Source organism: Mixophyes fleayi, chromosome 3, assembly GCF_038048845.1.
Source record: "Mixophyes fleayi isolate aMixFle1 chromosome 3, aMixFle1.hap1, whole genome shotgun sequence".
Lineage (NCBI taxonomy): Eukaryota > Metazoa > Chordata > Amphibia > Anura > Limnodynastidae > Mixophyes > Mixophyes fleayi.
In genome coordinates this window covers 322226481-322252692 of record NC_134404.1, presented here as the reverse complement: position 1 = coordinate 322252692, position 26212 = coordinate 322226481, and the positions used below count along the sequence as shown (strand labels likewise).

The 26212-nt window shown below is 39.0% G+C and overlaps 1 protein-coding gene across 1 annotated transcript in view; it reads right to left on the bottom strand.

Annotated features, from left to right (window-relative positions):
• The window catches only part of LRPPRC (leucine rich pentatricopeptide repeat containing), a 123422-nt gene that overhangs the window by 76086 nt on the left and 21124 nt on the right, over positions 1 to 26212 (bottom strand). The window contains exons 10-18 of the mRNA XM_075204144.1: positions 25865 to 25970; positions 25038 to 25145; positions 16725 to 16843; positions 15032 to 15125; positions 13532 to 13601; positions 6400 to 6427; positions 2570 to 2627; positions 1298 to 1410; positions 929 to 1006 (exon numbers count right to left, since the gene is read on the bottom strand). Of these exons, the coding sequence (XP_075060245.1) occupies positions 929 to 1006; positions 1298 to 1410; positions 2570 to 2627; positions 6400 to 6427; positions 13532 to 13601; positions 15032 to 15125; positions 16725 to 16843; positions 25038 to 25145; positions 25865 to 25970 (774 nt within the window). The remainder of the gene's footprint in view (positions 1 to 928; positions 1007 to 1297; positions 1411 to 2569; positions 2628 to 6399; positions 6428 to 13531; positions 13602 to 15031; positions 15126 to 16724; positions 16844 to 25037; positions 25146 to 25864; positions 25971 to 26212) is intronic.

Below are 26212 nucleotides of genomic sequence, written 5' to 3'. Positions count from 1 at the left end.
GAAATACGTACACTTTATAAGAGATTTGTAAATGACTATGTGAATACTTTCCCGATGTGTCCACCCAGTGCTACATAAGAACACAAATAGGACTGATCCGGCCAATGAGTGGTTAATAAGAGATGAACCCCTAGGCAGGCGACAGCCACCTACGGTAGACCCTACAGCAGTGGGACTCAATAGGTTAATTGCTGCAATTAATGTAACAAATCCCATCCTTCGCTTGCTTAAAATTACTGCCACTCAGTTTTCAAAGTGAATGTGACAAGAACGGCAACTTCAAATTGTTAACAGCAGCATTTTGAAACAGATTGGGGCAAAAATGCTGATCGCAGCTTTTCCATCAGGGGGTTACAAAATCCCCAGTGTGACAGGTACACAACATTGTACACACATGCTTTGCTTGTCTCTCTTTTATTAGAGCAGAAACAAACTCTGCTACATTAACGAGAATAATTGTGGTACCAGACTGTCAGATAAACTTCTTCATGTAACAGTATTTCAGTAAAACATTGCATCATTAAAATAAGATATAGGTGTGGACTTAATACCACACTGTTACATTGCACTTTTGTTAAAAGTTTACTTTTTGTGGACTGTCTAATGATATCCTATCCCTGGTTCATATCATACTTCCCCATGAACCAGCAGGAGTTGGCTGGGAGAGAATGCTTTGTGCTGTTAACCTTCCTATGATCTGATTGGTTAAAAGTTATTCTAGTTCCACCCACTCTCTCTTCTACATCTGTGTGTAACTAATTTTCAAAAATCAATACAATAGGCATTCTGACCTCAGCCAAATGCATCTAAAAAGTGCCCTACCTGCAAAAAAAATTAAATTAAACTACGGGATAAATATATATTTTAACCAACATAAATAATTAAGTTTAAGTTGGTTGCAAAATAAAGTAAATTGCATACTACACACCTTAATTAACTGAGGAACATTACAAGGCTCCAGCAGATTAATGATGCCTTTGCACCGTTTCTCCTCAATAGTCATTCCCTGCAGCAGAAAGGAAAAAAAAAAAAAAAGAGAGAGAGGTGAAAGAAGAGTTTATTATACGATAAAAAAAAAAAAAGATATATATTAGTTTTAAAACACAGTCTAAATGAAATCTGTCTAACAGAAATTATCTCAGACATAATTTAAGTCTCAAACTCCTGCCATGACATTGAGAAGTGGTCTGGTTTTACTTAAAAGCAGCAATTTTAAATCTAATAGATACATGTCAGACAGAACAAGCATTATCTAGAAGAGAGGGGGAGAGAGAAAAAAAATAAATGAAAATGGTACCATCTCCATAAGCTGATGGAAGTATTGTCTGAGATGCTCTTCCATGGCCTGTACCTCCGAGTGACTCATGCTGTCAATCAAGCCATACAGAAAATAGCCAACAGATTCTGTGGCTAGAAAAGGGAAATAAAAAAAAATAAATAAATGAGAAAAAGCATTCTAGTGAAATTACTGGGACTGTCATGTTATCAAGATTAATTTATAAGAAATCATTTTGGTGTGAGATGTCACCCTGATGAGAGACTGCAACAGCAACAATGATCACTGAGGCATAGAGATTATGTGGTTTGGGAGCACATATCTAACTGGCGAGTGAAAAGAATATTAAATTATTTTCATACCCAGTGACAGCTTTGCACGACTAAGTCTTACTTCAGTCCTATTATTTTTTTTTTTATATATACTGTGTACAGTAATACAGCGGGAAGATAAGAAACTAAAGAGACATGCCATGTAAACATTAGACACTCATGTGCCTGAGATGCATATGTACCATTAGTTCATTATAAATACTAGACTGCATTCAATGAACACAAAGCATTTCTTACTTTTTCTCAATAATTAAGAGGGAAGCGACAACCAACATTTTTGAAAAGACCGGTTCACCATACGAAAATATTCTTAAGTCGTTTTGTTTTACAAATTATTTCTCTTGCGGTATGTGTTTTGTAAGACTAAGTGGAATACACACAGACACACATTTTAAATATAAATATAGATATACAGATCAATATTACATACACATTTTCAATCAGCACATATTAACAATTCTGAATAATATAAAAATAGGGATATTAACATAGCTTGAAGACTATAAGATGGGGATACTGTTAACAGTAAACGCTGTATATAAAAGCAGGGATTCGCAAATACTAAAAAACACAAAATAATCTGGACTCAGGCAATAAACACAACAGGTGACCGAAGCATAGAATAAATAGTTTTATACTTAACAAAAGGTTAATCAAAATGAAGGATCATGAACAATTATGTAAAATAATTGAAAATTAAAATTAGCAGTCATGAAAAATATATGTATAGTTATGTATATATTACAAAACCCATGAATATTAATATGTAAACATATAAAATGGACTTCAGAAAATACGCATAAGCAATCAAGGGACGGAGCTTACAGTTTATTTTTCTTATACCATTTCTATCCGAGAAAGTAGCAATCAGTGTTTACTGTTGTAATCCCTGGCACCCAGACTCATTACACACAAGAACAGATTTATGGATAAGTTACAATCATAGAAATTGAAACGCTACCAGTTAGTCTTGAAGATTCTTGGCTTTCGGACCCATCCTTGAACAAGAGGCCTGTTATCTGGGAAGACAGAATAATCATTGCATTGCAGCCAAGTGAGAGAGGGTGAAGCGACACACACACAGACAAATGGGGACCGAAATTGAATTCTCTAAATAATAAAGCATCTCTCCTGACCTATTATTCCATGCAACATCATAGTAATTTACTACAGAAGAAAATAAAAACAGATAGAGGGACACAATGCCATACAAAGAACAGAGATTTCAGGCCAGCAAAACCTGTTAACACTCGCATGTCCAAGGCCGACAGGGAAAGATAAATGACAATGCTCAGAGGCTAAAATAGCAGTGTCATAATATCATTAAACGTCAGTTACAATAACAGAGTTCCGCTATCCCTCAAAGTAGTGTGGCCAACTAGTAAAATTATATCCTAAAAAGATGGATTAAGCATAAAATGCTAAATAGCTGAACCAAGTTTGCAATGTTTCACAACAACTAGAAGCTGCCTAGAATTTGTAAACTTCATGATTTTTAAATGGCCTTTTAGGTTAGATTAACAGCTGCCATCAAAAAGTTTGTACAACTTGATATTTAACTTACAGCAGTCACCAAACCACTGTTTTGTACAAAGTATCGGAACTTTCACACCGTACAATCATACTGCATTTGGTGAGGCCGTTTTTTTTTTTTTTACCACGTGGCCAGACTGTCAAGCGTAATAAAACTTTCATTATACTGATAAAAGACTCAAACCAGGAAAGCCTTTGATTAATAAAAACAACTCCTTTAGGACACAAGACTAAAAGTAGAGAATCAAACTATGGATGGACCGGATTAGCTACCAGATTACGGCTCAGAGGACAACTATCTCGGTAGTGTAGGAGGATCCGGCAGAGAAAATCCTACGGACAGGTAATGTCTCGGGAAAAGCCCTTCAAAGCAGTTCAGTCTCACCATGTGTTATTGAACACTACCTGTTTTACAACATACCAAAAAAATAACACGCCATAAGAATGAAGAGAGATAAACTACAACTATAACTTTAGTTCAAAATATTTTTTTGGGCCACTAGACAAGCAATAATGTTACGTTTTCTGTAAAATTTTATTTATTAAGTTTTTTCTATATTTCTGCGTACTTGCTCCTGTGGTGAATGCCAAATAATTTAGTGAATGTACATACTTCATATTTACATGTCAATGTAAATATGCATTTGCGCAGTGATGTAAATATGACATCACTGCGTAAATGCACATTACAATATGCCCTTTAAAATACATAACAAACTATTTTCTTCATGAAGCTTTTCCCCCGGCCAATAAAGAATCTGTACTTTGCATCATTTGTTAAAACCGCTTTCAGATTAATCCTAATAAAACAATTCACTTATTACAATAATCTATGCTGGGAAGCTTCCCAGTTCTCGACTGATTCATGGCATGAGATCTAATTAGTGGACTGTCCTGTATTTCCCAGGACTAGAAAACATAACTAGGATAAATGAAAAGAAAAAGTGGGCATTGCAGTTACTGATTTCTAGTGCCATCTCATTAGGCGTACTGAATGTCCCTAGAAAGATAGCTATCCTCCATTATTAAAGCCTTATTGCATACATCTTTGCACACAAATATATGAACGTCATTAACAGTTCTTTTCTATAAAGCAACCTACATTTAAGAATGAACTGTTACAGAGCTTCCATCCCTAACTTCCCACACGGGCGGTAGTTTAGAAGAGTATCGGACAATTTGTGCTGCACCAGATTCCATGTTTAAGGGCTTGAGGCTGGAAGCAACCCTGAGTTACAGTGCAATAGACAAGTCTGCAAGAAGCCGTGCCAGCAGGCTAGTGATGCCCGCGAGCACTTGGAGGTAATTCTCTCCTGGCAAAGTTTGAAGCGTCTGCGGCTACTAACAGATCCCCATGTTCAGCAAGAAAGTTCTCCCTCCTCTGCTGCTATTGACAGGGGCCAGGGCACATGGGTAGACAGAGGGTGTGCCTGCCACCACTGTTGGTTAAAATGCGTGCCCAACCCCAATGCAGCTCCCAACTGGGCTCATGAGCAGGTCCAAATTTGTTTTTCTTTCCTTAATTATTGACTTTATTAATGATCGGATGCACTGCCCTGCACTAACTTAGGTTAGCTCTTCTGTGAACTGTGGCAGGAAGTGAATAAGTTGGACTGACAAGAGAATAGGCATTAATAAAAAGTCATTCTAATAGAAAATTAAAAATTTGTGCCAAACCCTGTGAAGACCGATTTAAAATCCTCAGCAGATATAAGTGGTGATGTATTGGTTTCATAGCACTGACTTATGAGTAAAGCTATGTTAAACACAATAATGTAATCTGCAATATAAAACAGCCAACTACACTAGATACAAGTAATGGACACGCATAGCTAGGTCCAAAGTACACCATTTAGTCCAAAGTGCACAGTACAACTGTCTGTTTACTCGCAAACAAAGACAATATTGGGCGCTAATCACGACCTAAAAAACGTTAATCTGCAGCTCTAACAATTAGGCTCTGGGACCTAATGAAACAAAAATAAACAACAAAGAAAAAAGAGCACTAGGCTAAACGTTTGTACATAAATTTATTAAAACAAATCAAGGTATAAGTATAAAAGACACTAAGTGCATATCAAAAATGGTGACCAACACCTCAGATCATAATTAGGGCACATGTGTAACAGGTAAGTTCTAATAAACACACAACTCGCTACTCAAAGGGCTAAAGAGTGGATATTAGTTTCCAACCACCCCAGGGTTCTTTTTCTATTCAGTGCTGACTCTGGTTCCGAGGACTTGCTAACGGGCTGGATCCTAGGATGGACGATTGCTTCTTTTCCCCACAGGCTGGAGTATGAGCCAAGTACCCCATATGATCCAGAGCATTCAATATTCTACATTATTAACATCTTCACACACAGCTGTAATAAGTTGCAACTTTGATTCCAGTTCTGATTTCCTGTTGACGGGCGGGATCTTAAGTGTCTTTTATACATATATCTTTATTTTGTTTTAATAAATTTATGCACAAACGTTTAACCTAGCGCTTTTTTTCTTCATTGTTTATGTCTGTTTACTCAATTCCGAAAACTTAAACCTGCCAAAACAGATATCTGTTTGGTCGTCCACTACAACCATATTCAAAAGTAGTTTTAAAAACACAAAATTCCTTTCCATTTCAGAAATCAAATTGATCAAATATTGCAGCTAAAAATAATTCAGGTTCAAAAAAATGTCTGGCAGGTGATCGATAAGACTAGTGCATGTGATTGTGACCTTACAGTTACAGATAAACGATAGCTTTCACCAGGTATCGAGCGATCCATGGCACTGGACAATCAATGCTCATATTGAAAAGTGACACAGTGCTGTTTGGAGCCCCCTAACTTCCTGCACCAGCACACTTGCAGCGCTGGTCAAGTCGCGGTACCCTCAAGCTGCACATATGTATAATGGCTTGTATTGGTAGAATCGCAATGCAGGAAAGCAGCATGGAAAACACATATCGTGAAAACACATGTAAAGTGCATCTCTGTTTCCCATTTTCCCCACGCATGTGTGAAAGAGCCCTTAATTTAGAGTCAGCGTGTCTATACATTATGCAAAAAAACAGATGTAAGAACAAAAACTGTGAGCATACAAAACCAATAAGTTAATGAAAAATAACTGTGATCACATCATTTTTAGAAAAAATAATAAAATGAAAAATAAAAGTATTTAATATGCAGTATTTTAGAATCTCAGGGCATACAACTGACCCACAGGTAGACACACAAACAATACAATCAGTTTGTACCTATTATTATTACTTACCTTTGCCATCATGTCTGTCTCTCTATACCTGTAGGTGGCAGCAGAGGATAACACATGTAAGTGATACAATACATCCTAAAAATCAGTGCAAGCTGCCCGCAATAACTTTATATCAAAAACACTTTATACACTGTCACTTCTCATGTTAAATGGATATATAAGTGTTTTAATAAAGATACACGCGTAGTCATTATTTGTCCGCATAAATCAATTCACACTCTCTGCTGTAAGTGTCGTCTGGGAGATGTCTCACAGGAGGAAAGAAGTTTGTAAAAATATAAAAAAAAATATTTTTTTTTACGTATGGTAGATTCAGAAGTAGGCTACGTTATAAAATAGACGTATAAGAAAATAAATGCTTTGTTTTAAAAAAAAAAAAAAACACAGGATTTTAAAAAGCAAGTAAAAACCATTGAGAAAATGATAATACTGAACTGTTAAAAATACAGACAACTGATTCTGCATGGAAAGATTTATACCACCGCTGACATGCATTTAATAAAAGAAACACTAACGAATAAAATACAAAATTACTTTACTATAAAGAGCTACAATACAACAACCAAACATAAAGGAGTCTTTGGCCTTAAGATTTTGACAGGTGTTTTGATAACAGAGGGGGGGGGGGGGGTATTTTTCCTATGTGTATCAAGCTGCCTACTAGTAAGCCCATTGCAACATACTACATAAATGCACAACAGAATACAATTGTTGCTTACAGTAATAGAAAAAGTTACAATGTCAAACATTATAAGAGGAACAGAGAACCTATTTTTGTACATTTGCATTTATCTAGTGGAAATAATACAGTACAACAAATAGTATGAAGAAAAGTATGTATGACATGTTGTTACAGGGCTCTCTCTAAATTCAATAAAGAACTAATTGAGCTAGCAGGAATGGCTTGAGTCTAGAATCCCATTGCCTCTGCCCTTGGACTGCACTCTTCTGCCAATATACAAGGTCTGCTGTCACACGCGAGTGTTGCCTGTTCAGTTTATAGCTAAAAGGACCTTTAAACTGCAAACGATTTGATGCTCTTAACTCAGTCTCAGCATCAAGACTGTGAAGTGTTTACCCAAAAGTTTATAATAAGCTCTCACCCACTTAGACAGTAGGTGTCATTGTCTTTAATTATGCAGTAGCTGTACATTTGTTAACGGCAAAGTTTTCCTTATTTTTTTTTTTTTCTTTCTTTCTTATTTTTTGAGTCCACTATGGATTATGCACAATATGATACAACTACATCATGTTTCTCAGTGCTGAAATCCTGACCTTGGACGTGATACATTGTGGTTCCTATCCAGGGATACAGAGAACACATACGTTCCCCAGGAAGACAGGTCTGTCTCAATGTTTCCATTCAGAGATAAGAGAGTCTGTACATACTGCTTTTGTAAAACTCGGTCTACCTCTTGTGGTCATCAATATATGCAGAAATTGAAACTCTGAGGTTAATTGACCAATTATTGTGCTATTTAATGTTTTGTGGTTATACAAACATGTCTAAAGAAAGTATTTCACCTTGTAAGGCCCATAATTCAGTCCTAGCAGTTAATTTAGAGTGGAAATAAAGTCATCATCATCCATCCAGACTGAGTCTACATTATTCAGTATTCAAACAAAACATTTACATACAGACAATAATAATTCTTTGCTCTCAGGCTATTATTACACAAGGTAAAGGGAATGTGTGCATTAGGACACCTTTACTCTATTAGTTTACACATGTCTTCCTAAATCTTAAAATACGATTGTATTTTCTAGTCCTTTCTGGCTGCCTTCTGCATGTTTCAGCCACGTCTACTGACCATCAGGCAAGGTTGTTTATTTTTAATGTCCATGGATGCATGACAACTCTATTGTACACCCTATATATTGCTTTAAATCATCGACAGGCAACGTGCAGCCCTCCCAGCCTTCACCAGTGGTCCCCACATTAGATTTGTTTGTTTCCTGTAAAATTTATTTAAAATGTCTACTGATCTATTACAGATAGGTGTTTCTTTGATTAAATGTATTGTTTTAAATTATTATTGATATTATGGGTAATGTGCAGCTGTTTTGAAGGTTAGAGGTCTGCATTGAAGTAGGTTGCCTATCAATGGTTAAAATGGTACACCAGGGTTGTGTTGTATCCGAAAGGAAAGGATTATAATGCTACTTATATACAGACACGAGATGGAAAAAAACCAAAAAGGTAGAAATAAATACCAATGTTTTAGTTTAATAGTAAAATAGTACACAAGGCTAATCCATGAAAGTTAGAGAAGTACTAATAGTGTATAATATAAAGTGCAAAGAAAATACATTAAACATCTAAGGAAGGGATAATAAAAAAAAACACAACTATGACAGGGAAGTATCACATGATCACTGTACATTTAAATGACAGACATTCTATGGTGTAAAAATCAAAAAGGTATAAATGCCCTTGATTAGAAGTTCTGGTTTCAGCGCATTTGTAAGACTGTCCTAGTTAAAAGAATGATAATTATTTCCCCGATTATGAGCGGTGGATGATGTGATGGGCTGCGGGGAAGGAAGCATGAGAATTTACTGTAGCGGTTACAAAACTGATGGCAATCTGTCAGCGTGCAGTGAAAACGTCTGTGTGGAGCCCGCCCACTATATGAAAGATGTTGGCAGTTTGTCAGTGTGCCTAATCACATACCTCCATTCAACATTATCTGAAGCCTACTCTGGGATTAACATACAAATGAGCGTGTGCGGAATACAGGACTAAGCAGCGTTTATCTCTTCTGAAGCCAGGCTGTACACGAGTTAAGTGGAGGAATAATTAGGAGTCCATTTATTTTGCTCGCAGAAACGAGAGCAATGCAGGACGGTATGACTGCTTGCAGAAATTATACACAAGGTTAAACATACGCTGTGACAGGTACAAGGTACACAAGGTGCCCGTGTTCACCAACTGCCTGGAGCAAAGAATTAGAACTGTGGCTTTATCCATGTAGAACCAATAATAGCTGCAATGGTTATACAGCTACCTTACATATCAGATGTGTGTCCACCGCATAGATTGTTACCTCTTTTGGGAAGGGTCATCTTTACCTTCTGTTTCATGTCGTTGTATGTTATTTATTTTTATCATAATCCTCTCAATGTACAATGTATGATTAAAATTTTGTTGCTTTATAAATAAAAAAATTAAAATAATTCCAAAATACTGTTCTATCATGAATAGTACAGTATATCCTATGTTCTGATATTTTACGAGTTTGCAAAAGCGCGATAATGACCAAGATAGATAAGAAGCACTTCCAGCCGCATTCTTTGTTTTATATAAAAAAATATATTCATAAAATGATTTTTTTTATTGTGTTCATGAATTTAATGAACATATTAATAGAATACGTATTTTATTTTAACAGACGTTTTAAATAAAACAGAGGTGTGTAGCTCTAGGAGTGCTTATAAGTGAGAATGCTCTATTTCTCTCTGTAATCAGAGGATTACATTAGAGAGATCCCCCCCTGCATTAGATTATGGATATATTATTTTATAAGAAAATATGAGCTCAATTAGAGCACAATAATATACAGGCTTAACAGCAGATTTGAACCTTTATGTTCCTGCACAAACTATACTTTTTGAAGGTGTGAAATTAACCAGCTGAATCCTGGAAACATCTGGACATGGACAAAAACAGGACACTGGAAAGAGGTCTGCTTTCAAGTAATCCTGACCACACACAGTCAGAGCAGCATGATCACTTTCTAGTACAGCAACAGTCAGAAGATGACCAACACAGGCAGATTCAGTAACATATAATTATTATTATTATTAATGCCATCTAGTTCATTTTCGAGCCAATTCTTCAATATAACCAGATTCCATTTATTATATTGTGAACATACAGCTTCATTATTTTATTGGAATAAATGTCCAAAAAATAAATAAATAAGAACCCAAAATATTTTAAATATATTGAAGAAGACACTGATCTTAATGGTCACTGAATGTTTGAACAGCTGTTATCACTTAAAATTACTACACAGTGCAATATTTCTGGGAAAGAAAATGTCCCACTGGCCAAGTCATTGGATATATTTACTAAAGTTCAGGTTTCAAAAAGTGGAGATGTTGCCTAAAGCAACCAGATTCTAGCCGTCATTTTGTCGAATGTACTAAATAAATGACAGCTAGAATCTGATTTGTTGCACAGGTTCCTCTACAGATGCTGCTTGGGTGCCACTTTAGTAACAGTTACTGTCCTCAACTGGTTATGTTCAACCCATGTCCTTGAATTTCCCTCTAATTGTTGATCAATGCTGAATACAGGATGTTATTGTACTGTGTGCACTTCCCAGTGCTGCTTTCACCCACTCCCAGCACTCAGTAAGGGGGACTGTCTAACACTACCACAAACCGCCGGATCCACAATGGCGCACCAAGGAATTGGCGATGGGGTTAAATACCTTCTCACATATTTTTACGGTAATATGTAGGCTCTGTGCCAAAAAAAATTCTCTTTCATTCAATCTGGGGACACTGCTACTATGGGAGTTGTATGAGGGGACTAAGGAGTTTGAAATTAAATGGTTAAACGGTTAATCTGTTGACAGAAGCTCCTCCCCTCTGCAACCACTGTAGCGCCTTAATGTTTTGGTTTTTTTTAGTGCCCAAGGAACTGGAATTAATGTTGGGCTGCTCTGTAGATATTATTTTTATTTTATAATTTTTTTGTGTTTAGGCATTTAGATTTCTTTTCTTACTGATCTTTGTTATGTAGTGTTTCTGTATACTGGTACTTCACATGCATGGGGTGCTTTAGAAATGTTATTCCCATAGTCAGACCTCAGAGATGTCCTCTCTTCTTCAATGTGTGCTGCTCTTGACCATAACCTGGAGGGCCAAGTATCTTGTCCTACATTATTTTATTACTAGACCTCTAAAAGTGTCCTGTGGTATCTGGCATCAAGACATTGGCATCAAGACATTGGCATCATATCCTTTAAGTCCTATAAGTTGTGAGGTGGGGCCTCCATGGCTTGGACTTGTTTTTCAAGCACATCCCACAGATGCTCAATCAGATTGAGATCTGGGGAATTTGGAAGCCAAGTCAACATCTTGAACTCATTGTCATGTTCCTCAAACCATTTCTGAACAAATTTTGCAGTGTGGCAGGGCACATTAACCTGCTGAAAGAGGCCACTGCCATCAGGAAATACTGTTGCCATAAAGGGGTGTACTTGTTCTGCTACAAAGTTTAGGTAGGTGGTACGTGCCAAAGCAACATCCACATGAATGCCAGGACCCAAAGTTTCTTAGCAGAAGATCACACTGCCTCTGTCGGCTTGCCTTCTGCCCATTGTGCATCCTGGTGCCATCTCTTACCCAGGTAAATGACACACCTGCAGAAAGCCGCCCAAAGCAGTTAAAGCAAACGGGATTCATCAGACCAGGACACCTTCTTCCACTGCTCCATAGCCCAGTTCTGGCACGTGCCCATTGTAGGTGTTCTCTGTGGTGAACAGGGGTCAGCAGGGGCACTCCGATTGGTCTGCAGCTACGCAGTCCCATACGCAGAAAACTGTGATGCACTGTGTGTTTTGACACCTTTCCATCATAGCCAGGATTAATTTTTCAGCAATTTGTGCTACAGTGGCTCTTCTGTGGGATTGAAACAGACAGGCTAGCCTTTGCTCCACACGTGCATCAATGAGCCTTGCGAGCCCATGACCCTGTTGCTGGTTCACCGGTTGTCCTTCCTTGGACCACTTTAGGTAGATACTAACTACTGCATACCTGGAGCTCCCCAAAAGACCTGCTGTTTTGGAGATGCTCAATGTACCCTTCATTTATCAGTGGTTTTAATGTTGTGGCTGATCAGTATCAGGCAAACCAACAAAAGGGTCATGGGCTGCGATTATTCCTCCTGCTCCTGTGCCATTAGCTCCTCCTACGGTGGCTCTCATTTGGCAACTCTGGACGATGACAGGGTGGGTTCTTCCACCCCACCAGAGCCTCCTGGTTCCAGGGGCATTCCCTGACAGACCTTCATGGTCCATTTCATTGATGCAGGGCCCGGAAAAATTAAATAAGTTTCTTGATGTACCTGGGCCTCAAGCCCCTGTCAGCGGCACAGGTCAGCTCATGCTCTCTTAGACGTCACTGACTTGGAAAAGTCTTCTGAAGAGAAGAGCGGTATTTGAGGACTCTGGCTCCCAACAAATTATGGCCTTGGATGAGACTTTCAGAGGTCAGGGGGTGAAGAAACTGGTCTAGCGGTCTGTCAAGCTTTAGATTTATTGGACTTGGATGATGCAAAAGGGTCTGAACGTGCCCTGTTCAAGCAGCAGAAGAAGCCAGTAGTCTGCTTTCCTCCTTCCGCTGAGCTTTCTTATATTATTGATCATGCATAGAAACAACCAGACAGAAAATATATGATACAACACATCATTTTCTTAGCCTCTATCCTTTACAGGTGTATGAGGTGGCTCAGTGGGAACAAACTGCTTCGGTAGACACACCGGTAGCACATTTGGCTTGTCAAAACGCTCTTACTGAACCTGGCTCGGCTGCACTTAAGGATGGCACGGACCGTAAGGCGCATCACTGAGGCCCATGTTGTCTTCAGCTTGGGTGGCTGGAGTGACAGATTTGGTCAGACCAGCCTGCAGACGTCTACAAGGCTGGCTTGCGGTCGCTGGCACTGCATTTGAAGAAAGCCTCAGGGTATCTCTCTATGAGACAGTTCAAAACAATGCTTCTATTTAAACCTCCATCTTTGCATCGACCGTTGCAGCCAGGAAGACTCTTTGGTTTTGTTCCTGGGACACCCGCAACAGGATCCAAGAAGTCCTAGGAACCTCTTCCCTATACATTCTTCCCTTTCAATGCTACAAGTCACCACATACAAACCCATGGTAGATGTGTCCACCAGATGGAATCAGAGGAACACATCTGTCGTAAATAAATCCTCTTATTCACTATTTTAGCTCTTAAGTTGCTGGAGTACGTGGAGAAAGGGGAAACCGTTCAAGGATTAGGCTTATTTTACTTCTAAGCAGAAAAATACATTTAACCACAGAGGTCACAATACAAGAAAAGGATATACAGCACATTTATTCATATAATATATCTACATAATTTTATGTCTTACACTTACCTCGTAAAGCTCTGAGAGAAACAAGAAACAAAACTTTTGGTCTTCATAACTGGAATTTTTACTGATGATACTGAAAGACATATTTCCAAAATATAGCACTATATATATATATATATATATATATATATATATATATATATATATATATATATATATATATATATATATAAACAGTTCATATTATGAACAATCTACAAATCAGGTTACTTAAATTATGAAGGCAAAATAGCATAAAACACAATAGTGGAAATAATAACTGTTGTTGGAAACAATTGGTGCAACGACTAAACCAGCTAGAGACTAACAAATCTCTTCTCTGCATCACTGTTAGTTTGTACAATTACCGGCTACTAACCATAGTCTGTAGTTATATAAAATGCACATGAACACGGCCTGCCACTAGGAATTCGTGAATTCACAGAGGTAGGAAGCACTAAGTAGAGATCTTGAGATTTCGTTTTGACCTTAGCAGATCATAACATGCTTCAGTGCAATGATGTCACCAATTCATTGCAAATTGTTATGAGAAATATTGGTTCAGCCCAAAAAGTGTCAGCCTTCTTGGCATTTAAAAGAAGTCCGAGATGTGGATTAAAGTGAACTTCTCACCTAAAGGGTTGTCAAGCCTTGTGGGAACTCCATTTCTTTTGCTTTACACAACAGGGCCCTGGTACACAGGGACTAAACCTCTGTTGGCCTGCTGCTATAAAAAGGTAGTATCTGCAGCAAAGAACCATCATTCAGGGATCAAAGTAATTCCTAATTGAACAAGTGTCATGGCCATCTTATCAAGAGCTGATAATCCTAACTTTAGTAATCTTCAGTATACCCTTACGGAGAAACATAAATTACAAAAATGTGGCTCTACCTCTGCCAAAAATGTCTTCAGCATTATTTAAATGAGCTGTTGGTGAAGGCAGACGTTCCTCATGTGATCATTCAGAGACCATGTACTGCAATCTGACAGCTCGATGATGTCACAGGATATTACTCTAGAGAACACCGAGCATGCTCCTGCCAGTACATGGGCTGGCCACTCATGACTAAGTTATGTGTGTTACAGGTTCCTGATGATTCTACTAGTTGGTGGAGGTGGATGTGGAATGAGAATGTACCATCTGCCTGGAGTTTTCCTTTAAGGCAGTGGTCACAATAAATATGGCATCCTACTCCCTGAAAACATTCATAGTGATGACAACATTATACTACAGTGCGCTAAAACAGCCTTAACCAACCACCCACTCCCGAATATGAATTATTGCCGAATTACCACTAGCGCAGCATATTAACGGCACTTTATTTAAGCTGTTCCCGCATGTAAAAGCAGTTGTAGCTAAGCATAGCCAACTATGACTTCTCAGTTTTGCTGGTACATAAATAAGTTTTTCTCCATTTGACACAAATGACAGGGCAGTTAACGTGTAATTGGCAAACACACATTTAGTTGTTAGAAAGAAGAAGAATAGACATTCTCCAGATGATGTACCATATAATACTTACAGAAGTGGTATACTCGTTTGAAATTCCCTTGTAAGAGCGAAAGCCTCAACATTTGCAGATACAACTTGTTTATTACTTCCTCATATTCACTGTCCTGAAAAAGTACAATAAGGAGAAAATAAACATATAGCCATAACTTAGTGCTACAGCCCACTTACGGGATATCACATTTTGAACAAAGCATCTTTGAAAACAAAGGAGAACCCTTGTTTCAGCCAGCATGCGCATTATTAAAGTTGTGATGTTAACAGTATGACTTCAGCAACGGACCAGATAACACCTTGGTCCCAAAAACGACCTCAAGGCCTCATACTGCTCCTGGCAGATACATTATGTCTATCATTAGGCATGTTGGTAAATGTGGTTGGAAGATGACCACCACTGGCCGGTATCTGCAGTCACCTCCTGACCTCACTATTGCTGAAAAGCTGGATCTCGCCCTCTCTGTTCACCTACAAGAGTGGACAAGGTGGACCGAGACCCCTCTGCACGGTCACCGCAGGCAGGGCCCTCTTAAGAACCTCTTGGGCCCCCGAGCACAGTAGTGCACCGGGGCCCCTATATATACAAAAATAAAAAAATAATGATTATATATATGGGCCCTGCAGCCCAGGGGGGCCCTCCGGAGGCAGGAAAAAAAAGAAAACCCTGAAAAAAAAGAAGAAAATACTTACCGTGCTGTCAGCTGGCGATCCGGCTCCCTCCCTGGTCTCCTCCTCCGTCGCGCTCCGCAATGGATGTCGGGCGGGCGTGATGACGTCACGCCCGACATGCACTGCCAGCGCGACGGAGGAGGAGACCAGGGAGGGAGCCGGATCGCCAGCTGACAGCACGGTAAGTATTTTCTTCTTTTTTTTCAGGGTTTTCTTTTTTTTCCTGCCTCCGGAGGGCCCCCCTGGGCTGCAGGGCCCCCGGGGCACCTGCCCAGCGTGCCCAATGGGAAAGACGGCCCTGACCGCATGTGGCCAGTTTTAGCTCATGTCGTTCCACAGGTACGAGCTGGTAGATAATTTGCATGTTATAGAAACCCGAGCTTACACTATTCTAACCCAGTGTCTACCTAGGTTAAAGGAATGGTCTTTGCAGGTTTTACTTTTCTTCAGAATTCGATGGAATACCTAATTTGCAAACACCTGCCGCTACTTAACTTCCTGCAGTGATCACAGGTATTATAAGTACCTTATTGGTCTATTACAGGCCTGTCCAACCTGCGGCCCTCCAGGTGTTGTGAAACTACAAGCCCCAGCATGCTTTGCTGGTAGACAACCAGTTGATAGCTGGAAGGGCATGCTGGGACTTGTAGTTTCACAACATCTGGAGGGCCGCAGGTTGGACAGGCCTGGTCTATTACATTTAACTGTAAATAAAAGCATCCAAAAGATGGGCTACTGATTTAAATAAGGGTTGCACGTTCATTATAAAGTCTACTTCTTAAGAGGTTAGAAACAAACCCCCCCAAATCTCTCATTACTCTCATTTCTATGAGAGACAGATTTATCATTTAAACACTACATTTGCTATCTATATATGCAATGTATGCTACTTATTTAAACCCTGTCTTTTTATTATTTTTTTTAATGAAAACACATGCAAAGCCAATTCAGTTTTAAAATAATTAAGATTTTAGAATAAAGCTCTTCTTTGTTATAGATTAGGAGGGTCTCTGGGAAGCCCAGAATAAAGGTGACATTACCTGCAGAATCGCTTGGACAGCTGTAGCATCTGTGAACGCATTTGCAACATAATCAGAAAAAGTTTCCAGGTCCACTTCTACCTCCAGGTCCTTCATAAATCTGATTATCTGAAGAACACCTTAACGGAGTGAACAAAACAACAGTAAAGAAAATATTTAGTATGGAACAATCATTCCTACATACCAGTGTATATCAAGCTGCACAATATCTCCAGCACCTCAACACCTCATTTTTCAGGGTGGAACGAATGATTAATTGATGACCTCTATATCTACAGAACTTTGGTATGCTACCCTTACATGCATATCTAGAACATGCATTACATCTCACACATAAACCACGTTTAACTTACAACTTTCTAAAACCCGCAATGCTGCAAAATCTGCAGAAAAACAGTTTCTGCAATTAATTTCAGTCAGGGATTCTATGTCTGGCAATGCCAATTTACATGCGGCACTGTGTACATATTGCCCTATGCATCCTTACCATCAAATGGGACAGCAACTCCAGGCAGAGAAAGTTATTTGGTTTCAACATCAACCTAAACATACTTTACATTTCTGAGCAAATTAAGCTGCATAGAACTTTCAAATGAATGTACTTCAACTGATGTGCAAGGTTGGATGCCTGAAAGATCCTGCAGCATATAACTACGGTAACTGCTGGTGAAGGATGTACCATGAAAATTGTTAGTAGACATTTATAAAAGAAAGAACTGGTGCACAGGAAAATGTATTGTTTATGTTCCCTTTTTTGTTCCAACCATCTTTCTGCGCCATCTTTATCCTGTACATCAGTTTTTATAAATGACACCTATAATTTAATTTGCTACACTCCTATTTTATGGAGTGCAGTAAATGAATGCAGATTATTGTCACTCGTATTGCTAGCTAACCATAGTACACAGATCTTAAGTACCTCCCACCATATAAAACAGAACACACACACACGGTGTTAAGCACCGGAGAGAAGGGACTTTCACCAGTATCAGACATTGACGTGTAAGTAGCTGCGAACTGGGCACTTGTTTAAGTCACAGATTCTCCTAGAATTATGGCGGTGTCCAAAGATTAATTGAAATAATGATTTTCAGAGTAAACAAAGCTTTACAGACATTAAAGAACAAATTAAGTATTAGAGTTTCTTCCCTCAATGGAAAAACAAAACAAAACAAAAACAGAGCACGAAAAAGCATTTCCAAAAATAACAATTCGAAGATAAGAGGACGAAAAACAAACACTAACTCTCCTAAATTGAACTGTAAATAAACTGTGTGCATCAGGAAGCTGAAGCATTAACAGTGCAGAGCTGGAGGGGTGGCCCCGCTCAATCTATAATATTTACAAGACTTTGCTTTCATACCATTACACACAATAACGTTCCTCATGTCTGAAGTTAAACTGGTATTGACATCTTACTGGTACAAAAGGACCATGCCAAAGGCTGCCGGGTAATGCTCTTTCGCAGCATATGCTTCATCTCAACTTGCCTCATGGATTTCTGACTCTGTTTTTTAAATTCAAAGTTTAAAAAGTAGCCAAGTCTGCCTGGAGTGCCACCTATGGAAAAGTGACACTTCTATGAATATTTTATGCAGTGCACCACGGTGCAAATAATACAATGTGAATTCCCTTTGAGCACTTAAAAATACATGCAGGCAAGTCACACTAAATTAAAGTCGCATCAGCTACTCAACTTTGCCTTAAACAAAATGCCTGATTTAGGTTTAAGAGAAAAAAAACAAAAACCCAAAGCATTAATTATGGGCATTTTGTCTGCATACACTGAATATTCTCACAACCGGCATAAATCTTCCTGTGGCCACAGTGTTGGATTGGAGTGTTCAAGATTCCCACATACAATAAACCGCTATTTTATTTAAGGAAACCTGGAGAGTCTAACCAAGTGCTTAGCAGACCATGTCATTTTACAAAATGCTATTTATTGCTTGACAGGATAAACAAAAGACAAACGTACGTGTACATTTGGAAAAACAAATTAAACACACGCAGTAGACACAATAAATCTAAATTGTATTTTCATTCTATACATGTATAAAGAAACGAAAATGTAATAAGTGTATAATAAGATAATTATAAGTAAAAACAATTTTTAGCCTTTTCTACCAACGCTGGCCACACACCTTGCATTTCATTACGATTCGTTATAACTCAGGGGTGCATAAGAAACTATGAAAAACGGTAACAATAAAAATGTCGACATTCAGAAAGTTGACACCATACTGTTGACAATCCGAATGTCGACAGTTGCTGGTGCTTGTAGTACTACAAGCACCAGCATGCCCATAAGTTAAAAGCAGCTCAGACTTGCTGGGACCTATAGTGCACCAGGGACAAAATGGTTTATTATTACTGTTAAATTTATTTACTTTTATTATTACCTTACACCCACCACCCCGGGGTGTAGGAAGAGCCCTAGTACTTTCAGCAGGGGTGGGGGGCAGGGGCTAGTGAAGTGATTCCCAAACTGTGCGCCTAGGCTCCCTGAGGTGCCTTGGCAACCTCACAGGGTCAGTGGAAAGCAAGGCGGGGGACCACTTAGTAATTATTTTGGCTTAGGGGAGCCTTGAAAAAAATTATGGAGACCCTAAGGGTGCCTTGAACTGAAAAAGTTTGGGATCCACTGGGCTAGTGGTTGATCGGCTGGGGGGATCACAATTATTATTTTGGCGGACCCCAACTCCTTAGGAAGTCCAGCCTAGGGCAGGTTTGTCATTATGGCAATGGGACTTGATGCTGCGGATTCCCCTGCTATAGTGCCACTAGGGGAAGGGGGGCGCTATGCTTTTGGCTCCCTGATTTTGCCTAGGCTGGCAGCACTAGGGTTGGGTAAGCTATTGGGGGGGGGAGGGTACATCACCGCTTGCATGTTTATTTATTTGTTATGTAGTGCTGGCGGTTGGCTGCTTATTTTTACTTATGCAGTGCTGACATTGCCGCTTTAAATTTAATGCTTTCTGTGACTGTGATGACATAACGGACACGTTGCCATTCTGAATGTCAACCTCTTAACTATGTCAACTTTCTAATTGTCCTCTGTATGATGTCAGTATTCTGAATGGCGACATGTTCGTTGTTGCCATTTCGACAACATCCCATAACGGATCTTTTAAAAGGATCAAATTGATTGGATGCTGCAATAATACAGGACTGAAATGAAATAGTTGCCCCAGCGATTTAAGGTTTCCTAACATGTAGTATAAACCCATGGCTATTGGTTAACCTGGTTTAAATATCGTATTACATTTTTGGCCTCCGTCACAAAACCCCCCTTGCCCATAGAATGTATGCTAGTGAGTAGGGCCTTGGTCTGTTTATACCCGGGTCTTGTTTTATGACTGTTTGTTCCCAGTTGTAAAGCGCTGCGGAGTACGCCGGAGCGGCATAAACATTAAAGCCCACTGGTCATCATTATTGATGTATATTAATCCTCTCAATGTAATTACTAGGCATTGTGTCCTAGTGGAAAGTAGGATACTGTGGACATGGCATAGTGTAAAGGGATGGGATAGAAAGATGTTATCGGGAATGACAGGATAGGATTGTAATGCGCTATGGAATTTGCCGGTACTCTATAAATAAATGTTGATGATGTAGATGATGATAGGATAGAGCACACAAATTGGTGGCAGACACAGCTAACCAAGCTTGTTCACAGCCTGGAGAGGAGACTATTCTTATTATTACCGTAGATTTGTAAGGTGCCACAGTGCTCCACAGCGCCGTACAGTAGGGAAAACAGTACATACATAAACCAGAGACATACAAGGCAGACAATATAAACGCAGACATGGAAACAAAGGGTATGGAGAACCATGCTTATTAGAGAGCTTACATTCTAAGTGGAAGAGTGCACAGCTGACAAGAGGAGCGAGGGTGGAGATAGCATATTTAGTATGTGTGTACTCTCGTACTTACCCAAGTAGGCACCAAAATTCAAAAAATATCAGACAATTAAAAAGCCTTTTGACATTAGTTTGAGATCAAAGACCGAACTAATAAGCTGCACAACATACGTGAAACAACTGGAGTGTTCATACAAAACAGCCTATGCTCCTTCACTCCTTTGATCCCAAATGATGGCTGCAGGTTTTAGAAATGTTGGCATTGGAGAAAGACTGACTATCAGAAACAGGTCTGGTGATAGGCTCCTGATGGAATGCTTCAAGGATGAGGCACTGAAGGAATGTGATGGATTTTGCCAGTGAATTCCACAGATTAGGTGCAACCCTACAGCCTTGAAAGCATGTATGGGAAAAGGTAATGAATGATAGGGAAAGCAACTGGTTAGGAGCAGAGCAGACAGCGCAAATCAGAGCGTTTGAGGAGATGTGGTCATGTAGGACGTTTTGTAGAACAAGGTTATAGAGATTAGGAAAGGGCAGAACGCTGACTATTGTGAGGACTAGAGACAAATCAGTGCATGTAGTGTCAAGAAATCCAGAAGAGCCTGTGCAGCATTCTGGGTAAAGCAGAAGTAGAAGTCTACAAGGCGAAGACCTCCTAACAGGAAGGACTAGTAATAAGGGTGATGTCACATGGCTGCTTTGAACTTCCATGTGGACAGGCTGAAGTAAAGGAAGAACGCTCTTAGCTCTTACCTCTGTCACACCGGGGCAACTAAGCTGAATGAACACTATACCACTTTTCTAGTTGGAAAAGCATTCAAAATACACATTTGATACAACCCTAACAGAGTAATTTGAATTAGAGATAGAGATTCCGCTAGTCAAGAAAACTCTGTCTCCCTAAACTTCCAGCGCTAATTTGCAAAGCCTTAGTTCTGTTCAAACCTGGGAAATCAATAGTAATGGGAAAAAATCCCAACATGCAGCAAAACATGACCTTCAAAACCTGCTCTCGCCTACGGATCTATAGAATAATCTCTGCTTCAGTTTGGTGCTAATCTACCAAGAGCAAGTGTGGCAGAGGGCATCCTTACCCAATCGCCTATCACCAACATGATGGACAGTAAAACAGACTAAAAGACTTTCAGATTTGTAAAAATACCAGTGTGCACACCTGCTGCCTAGAGAGGTTGTACATACCTAGGCTGTCCACCCAAGCAACGCTTTCACGTTTGGGGTTAAGTTTCCGTTGGATAACGATAAAAAAAATAAAAAACAGCTTTCAAAACAAAATTCCGAGACTACTAGCCAGGACCAATTAGGAAATATTTGCTTCCGACATCCCACCCCTCCCCCAAGCACTTGTATATTTTAGCTGAAATTGCAACAGAACGAAATAAGCTAAAAGCATTCTTTTTATAAAAACTTTTTTTGTACATTTGTTTGTCACCTAGTGTCACGCTAACAACTCCGCATCTCAATCTGCGGTACATTATACAGCGTGATGAGATATAAAAGACTTTTTTTGGTTTCCCATGGGGGAAAGCACTTCTGTTAAAAGCATCTTTTTATGAGATTACACCTCGAGAAATACTGCTAATACAACTCAAAGAATTAATATACAGTACTCTAGATACATCCTAAAAAAATAAAAATAAAATTCATATTTCTCTAATTTAGCCCATTTTCATGAAATCCCATGTGTAACGAGGAAAAGTGTTGTAAATACTTAGGACCACTTAAGGTTCCATAAGAGATTTTTTCTGTCGCTTACCACCGAGGCAGGTCAGTCATACGTTTGGCAGAACATGAACGCTGTATGTCTAACTTGCTATACTCCGCTCTACCATCATAGCCTAAATAAGAAAATAACTAAAATAAACACAGTCTTCAAGACTTTAAGAATAGGCCTTAACTCTACAGCAGCTAGAGATTGTGTTTGTTCTCCCGCCAGATAGAGTTAGATACATACCACACCTTATTTTGCAGATATATTCTGTCCCCAAGAGGGATTCAGAGATGAACAGATCTCTGTGTGACATGCACCCTGATCAAACTAAAACCATTCATGCTTTCATCAAATAACTTTCAAATCAAGTCTGACATGACTAAAGCTGGGTACACACTACAGGTTTTTCGGCCAATAATCGGTTCAACCAGCCGACATACAACCGTTCGTTCAAAAGTCGGGTCAGTGTGTGTAGTGACACGATGGTCGAAAGTCCCTCCCAAATGGACGATTGTTGGCTCATTTGGTTGGTCGTACCATTAAATATTTTCGTTCCAATCTCGTTTCCGTTGTGTAGTGTGTATAAACTTCCGACCGATCCAAGACAATTCTCCGATACTTCCTACGAAATTGCAATCACTGCTCACGACAACATGGCTGTAAAAAGTCGCTAAAGGGACGTCCGCTCTTCCCTTTATCGTCCTAAACAAGGCTAGTGTGTATGCAGTCCATGGACCGAGCGATCGGACCATCGATCGCATGTAAAATCGATCGGCATAAAAAGTTAGTGGAAAATTCTGTAGTGTGTACCCAGTTTTATCCATCATGCTGAACATTAAATCTGCTTTAGGTCTCAAGTATTATTAACTCTTAAGGGACAAATTTGTAAACACGAGCTGATGACTAATTTTCTCAGCTGCTAGACACACTCTGCTAGAGTGTATCTAACATTACCTGTTGCTGAATATTTTCTCTTTCAGTGGGAGCGGAATTCTATGTTTTACTGCACATGCCCAGCAACCACCGCACCATCTTCCGGTATTTGGAGGCTTTAAAATAATCAGCTAAACTGCAGGTGCATATTAAAGGGATATCCCCAATCCGCTACAATACTTAAATTATGCCCATTCACTGGAATCCACCACCATTTATTCTATAGACTAGGATCTTGCTTTTTAAATATAATTAAGCATCTTCCCTAATTGTCAGGCCTTTCTGGAGATGGAGAGATCTGATGTGGCAGCAGATAAAAACCAAAACGAAAAAAAAAAGAACGGCTGCCTATTTGCAACACATATTGGCAGAATTTGAATGCTCTATAGAACAAAACTATTGCAAGGTATTATGGTACAACTTGGGTGAACAATGTAGATATGTAGGATTCCTCAAGAGATCTAAGCACCGGTGGCTCAATATTTCAGGTAAAAATACCTATGAAGATTTTTAACGACCAATGAACCAAGCAGAAGATTTCATATAAAAGAGCTAATAAAACATTAATATGCAAGTTACGTAAAGTTACCAGAATTTTTACATCTATAATTGTGCATGATGTATTAACTTTTATATAAAAGGTACCTTGTATTCAGTTATTAAATTATCTCTCTTGAAATGGTCTTGCAAAGTTCCATCCTCACACTGCACACAGTAGTCAACTATCAATCACTGTGTCTTGACAGGAAGCGCAACAATTTGGAGTGTGATAGGAAAGGGTGATGTGTATAACACGTTTGTGAAATTAATAATCAGACAGTCAATTACCCTCAACAGAGATGCACTGCAAATATTAATAAACGAAATGAATGAGATATTTGTTCAAACATGTCTAAGAGATAAATGGCGTTTTAAATGCACATATCAGTTCAACTATCTCAGCAGCAAATGTGAGAGCAAAGAAAAACGTGTTGGCCTTTAATATTTTTTCAATTACGTATTTATCAAAGTCAAATGACTAAAGATGTGGGACAGATGTCACTTACAAAATTGCAGCATTCACAGTGTAATTTTTAAACAGAGCTGCTCTGAGATTCAAGAAAAGGAAATCCAATACAGGTAATTCCGCTCCTTCATTTTTAAAAGTGCATTTGTAAGGTTTGGACCTACTTTTCATTTTTAGGGCGTAAGAGTGCCATAATTTGCATTACAAAACAAGATGGTCCTCTGTATTACTAAGTAGGCAATATTTCCAATTACAGGAACTCAAATTTCAGGTGTAATTTTCAGTGGTCAATGCTAACTAGGCAGACTCCCAGTCATTCATAGTCAGTCATAAACAGATTACATATTTTACAATAATTTGTGATATGGGTGATGTCTGGTAGGGGAACAAGATATTAAGCACGGTGGCTAAGTGGTTAGCACTTCTGCTTTACAGCACTGGGGTCATGAGTTCAATTCCCGACCATGGCCTTATCTGTGAGGAGTTTGTATGTTCTCTCCGTGTTTGTGTGGGTTTCCTCCCACACTCCAAAAACATACTGGTAGGTTAATTGGGTGCTAACAAATTGACCCTAGTCTGTGTTTCTGTGTGTGTGTTATGGAATTTAGACTGTAAGCCCCAATGGGACAGGGACTGATGTGAGTGAATTCTCTGTACAGCGCTGCGGAATTAGTGGCGCTATATAAATAAATGGTGATGATGATGAAATAGCATATGTTATAGCGAGACGTCTTAGAAACCATTCCTTATAGTGATACAAGCTTTCCAGTACTAACCTTGTATGTCATTTTCATTGCGAAAGTGAGCTAGCAGAGGCCAGAAGTAGTGCGTTCTAAGAGGTAAATGTTCATTCTTCATGATTTTCATCAGCTCAATTGCTAAATCTAAAATAAAGAACATAAACAAACACTAAGTTTTGTTTTTTTAAAAGCCTCCTTAATGAAATATGAAGTTTTACAATCATTCTTGTTAGCATTCATCTTTCTCTACTACTACATTAAAGTGGTCTATTACAGTGATAAAAAAGGGCTTACATAATGCCTGTAGGAGCCAAAACTGAGCTCATAACTATACTTCCTAGTGATCCTACCATTCTTTTATAGGCAGTCGCTAAAATGCTGTTTTCCTGTTACCTTGGAAAATATTAATCTCCCGCTGGCCCCTTTACCTGTCTTTAAGACCCGTTTCCTCTGTACAATTGGAGCTTGAGACACTGAGAAAGGAGGTTGGGATCTATCAGGCAGTGTAATAACTTTGTTATATGAAACCTAATTTGGTTGCTGGGTTGAAGCTGGGCAGTAATGTGGGAATATGAGGGCCTGACAATACTCCACTGCGGCCTGTTAAAGAACTTGGGTCCTCCAAATTGGAGGTCTAATTTGATCAAGAAACCCCCAAAATGCAGAAGGAGCAAGGTCACAGGGGAAGGGTCCTTATCTGCCGTCAAATTCTATGTTTCTATGTAACTCGCATTGGCTATAATCGGTTTCTCTTTTGTATAAAGGTAGGACAAAAAAAACAAAAACACATTTCATCTATTAGTTAGATAACAGCAAGAAATTGGATTAATATATAAATTGTATCATATACATAACAAAAGTACCTGTTTTACAATCTTTCAAAGCACACTGTAGAATATACAATAAGGGATTGTTGTGCAGGTCGGATGCCACCATTTCATCAGCGTATTTCTTCAGCTCGTTTAGTGGCTTTAAAGAAAAAAATATATATATTCAAAATTAAACACAACAGCCATCTGGTTCGAATGTGATAACAGCCATGTGAGGATACCACCCTTAGCTGGGATGGCAGTTACACTCTGTGGGATTCAACTCACTCGGGTAGACCAGGATATATCCAAAATAAGACTTTATTACGACAGCACAACACCACAAAACGTTCACAAGTTACAGGGTAAATGGTAGCATGTATCCTCCAGCAGCCTCCTGCA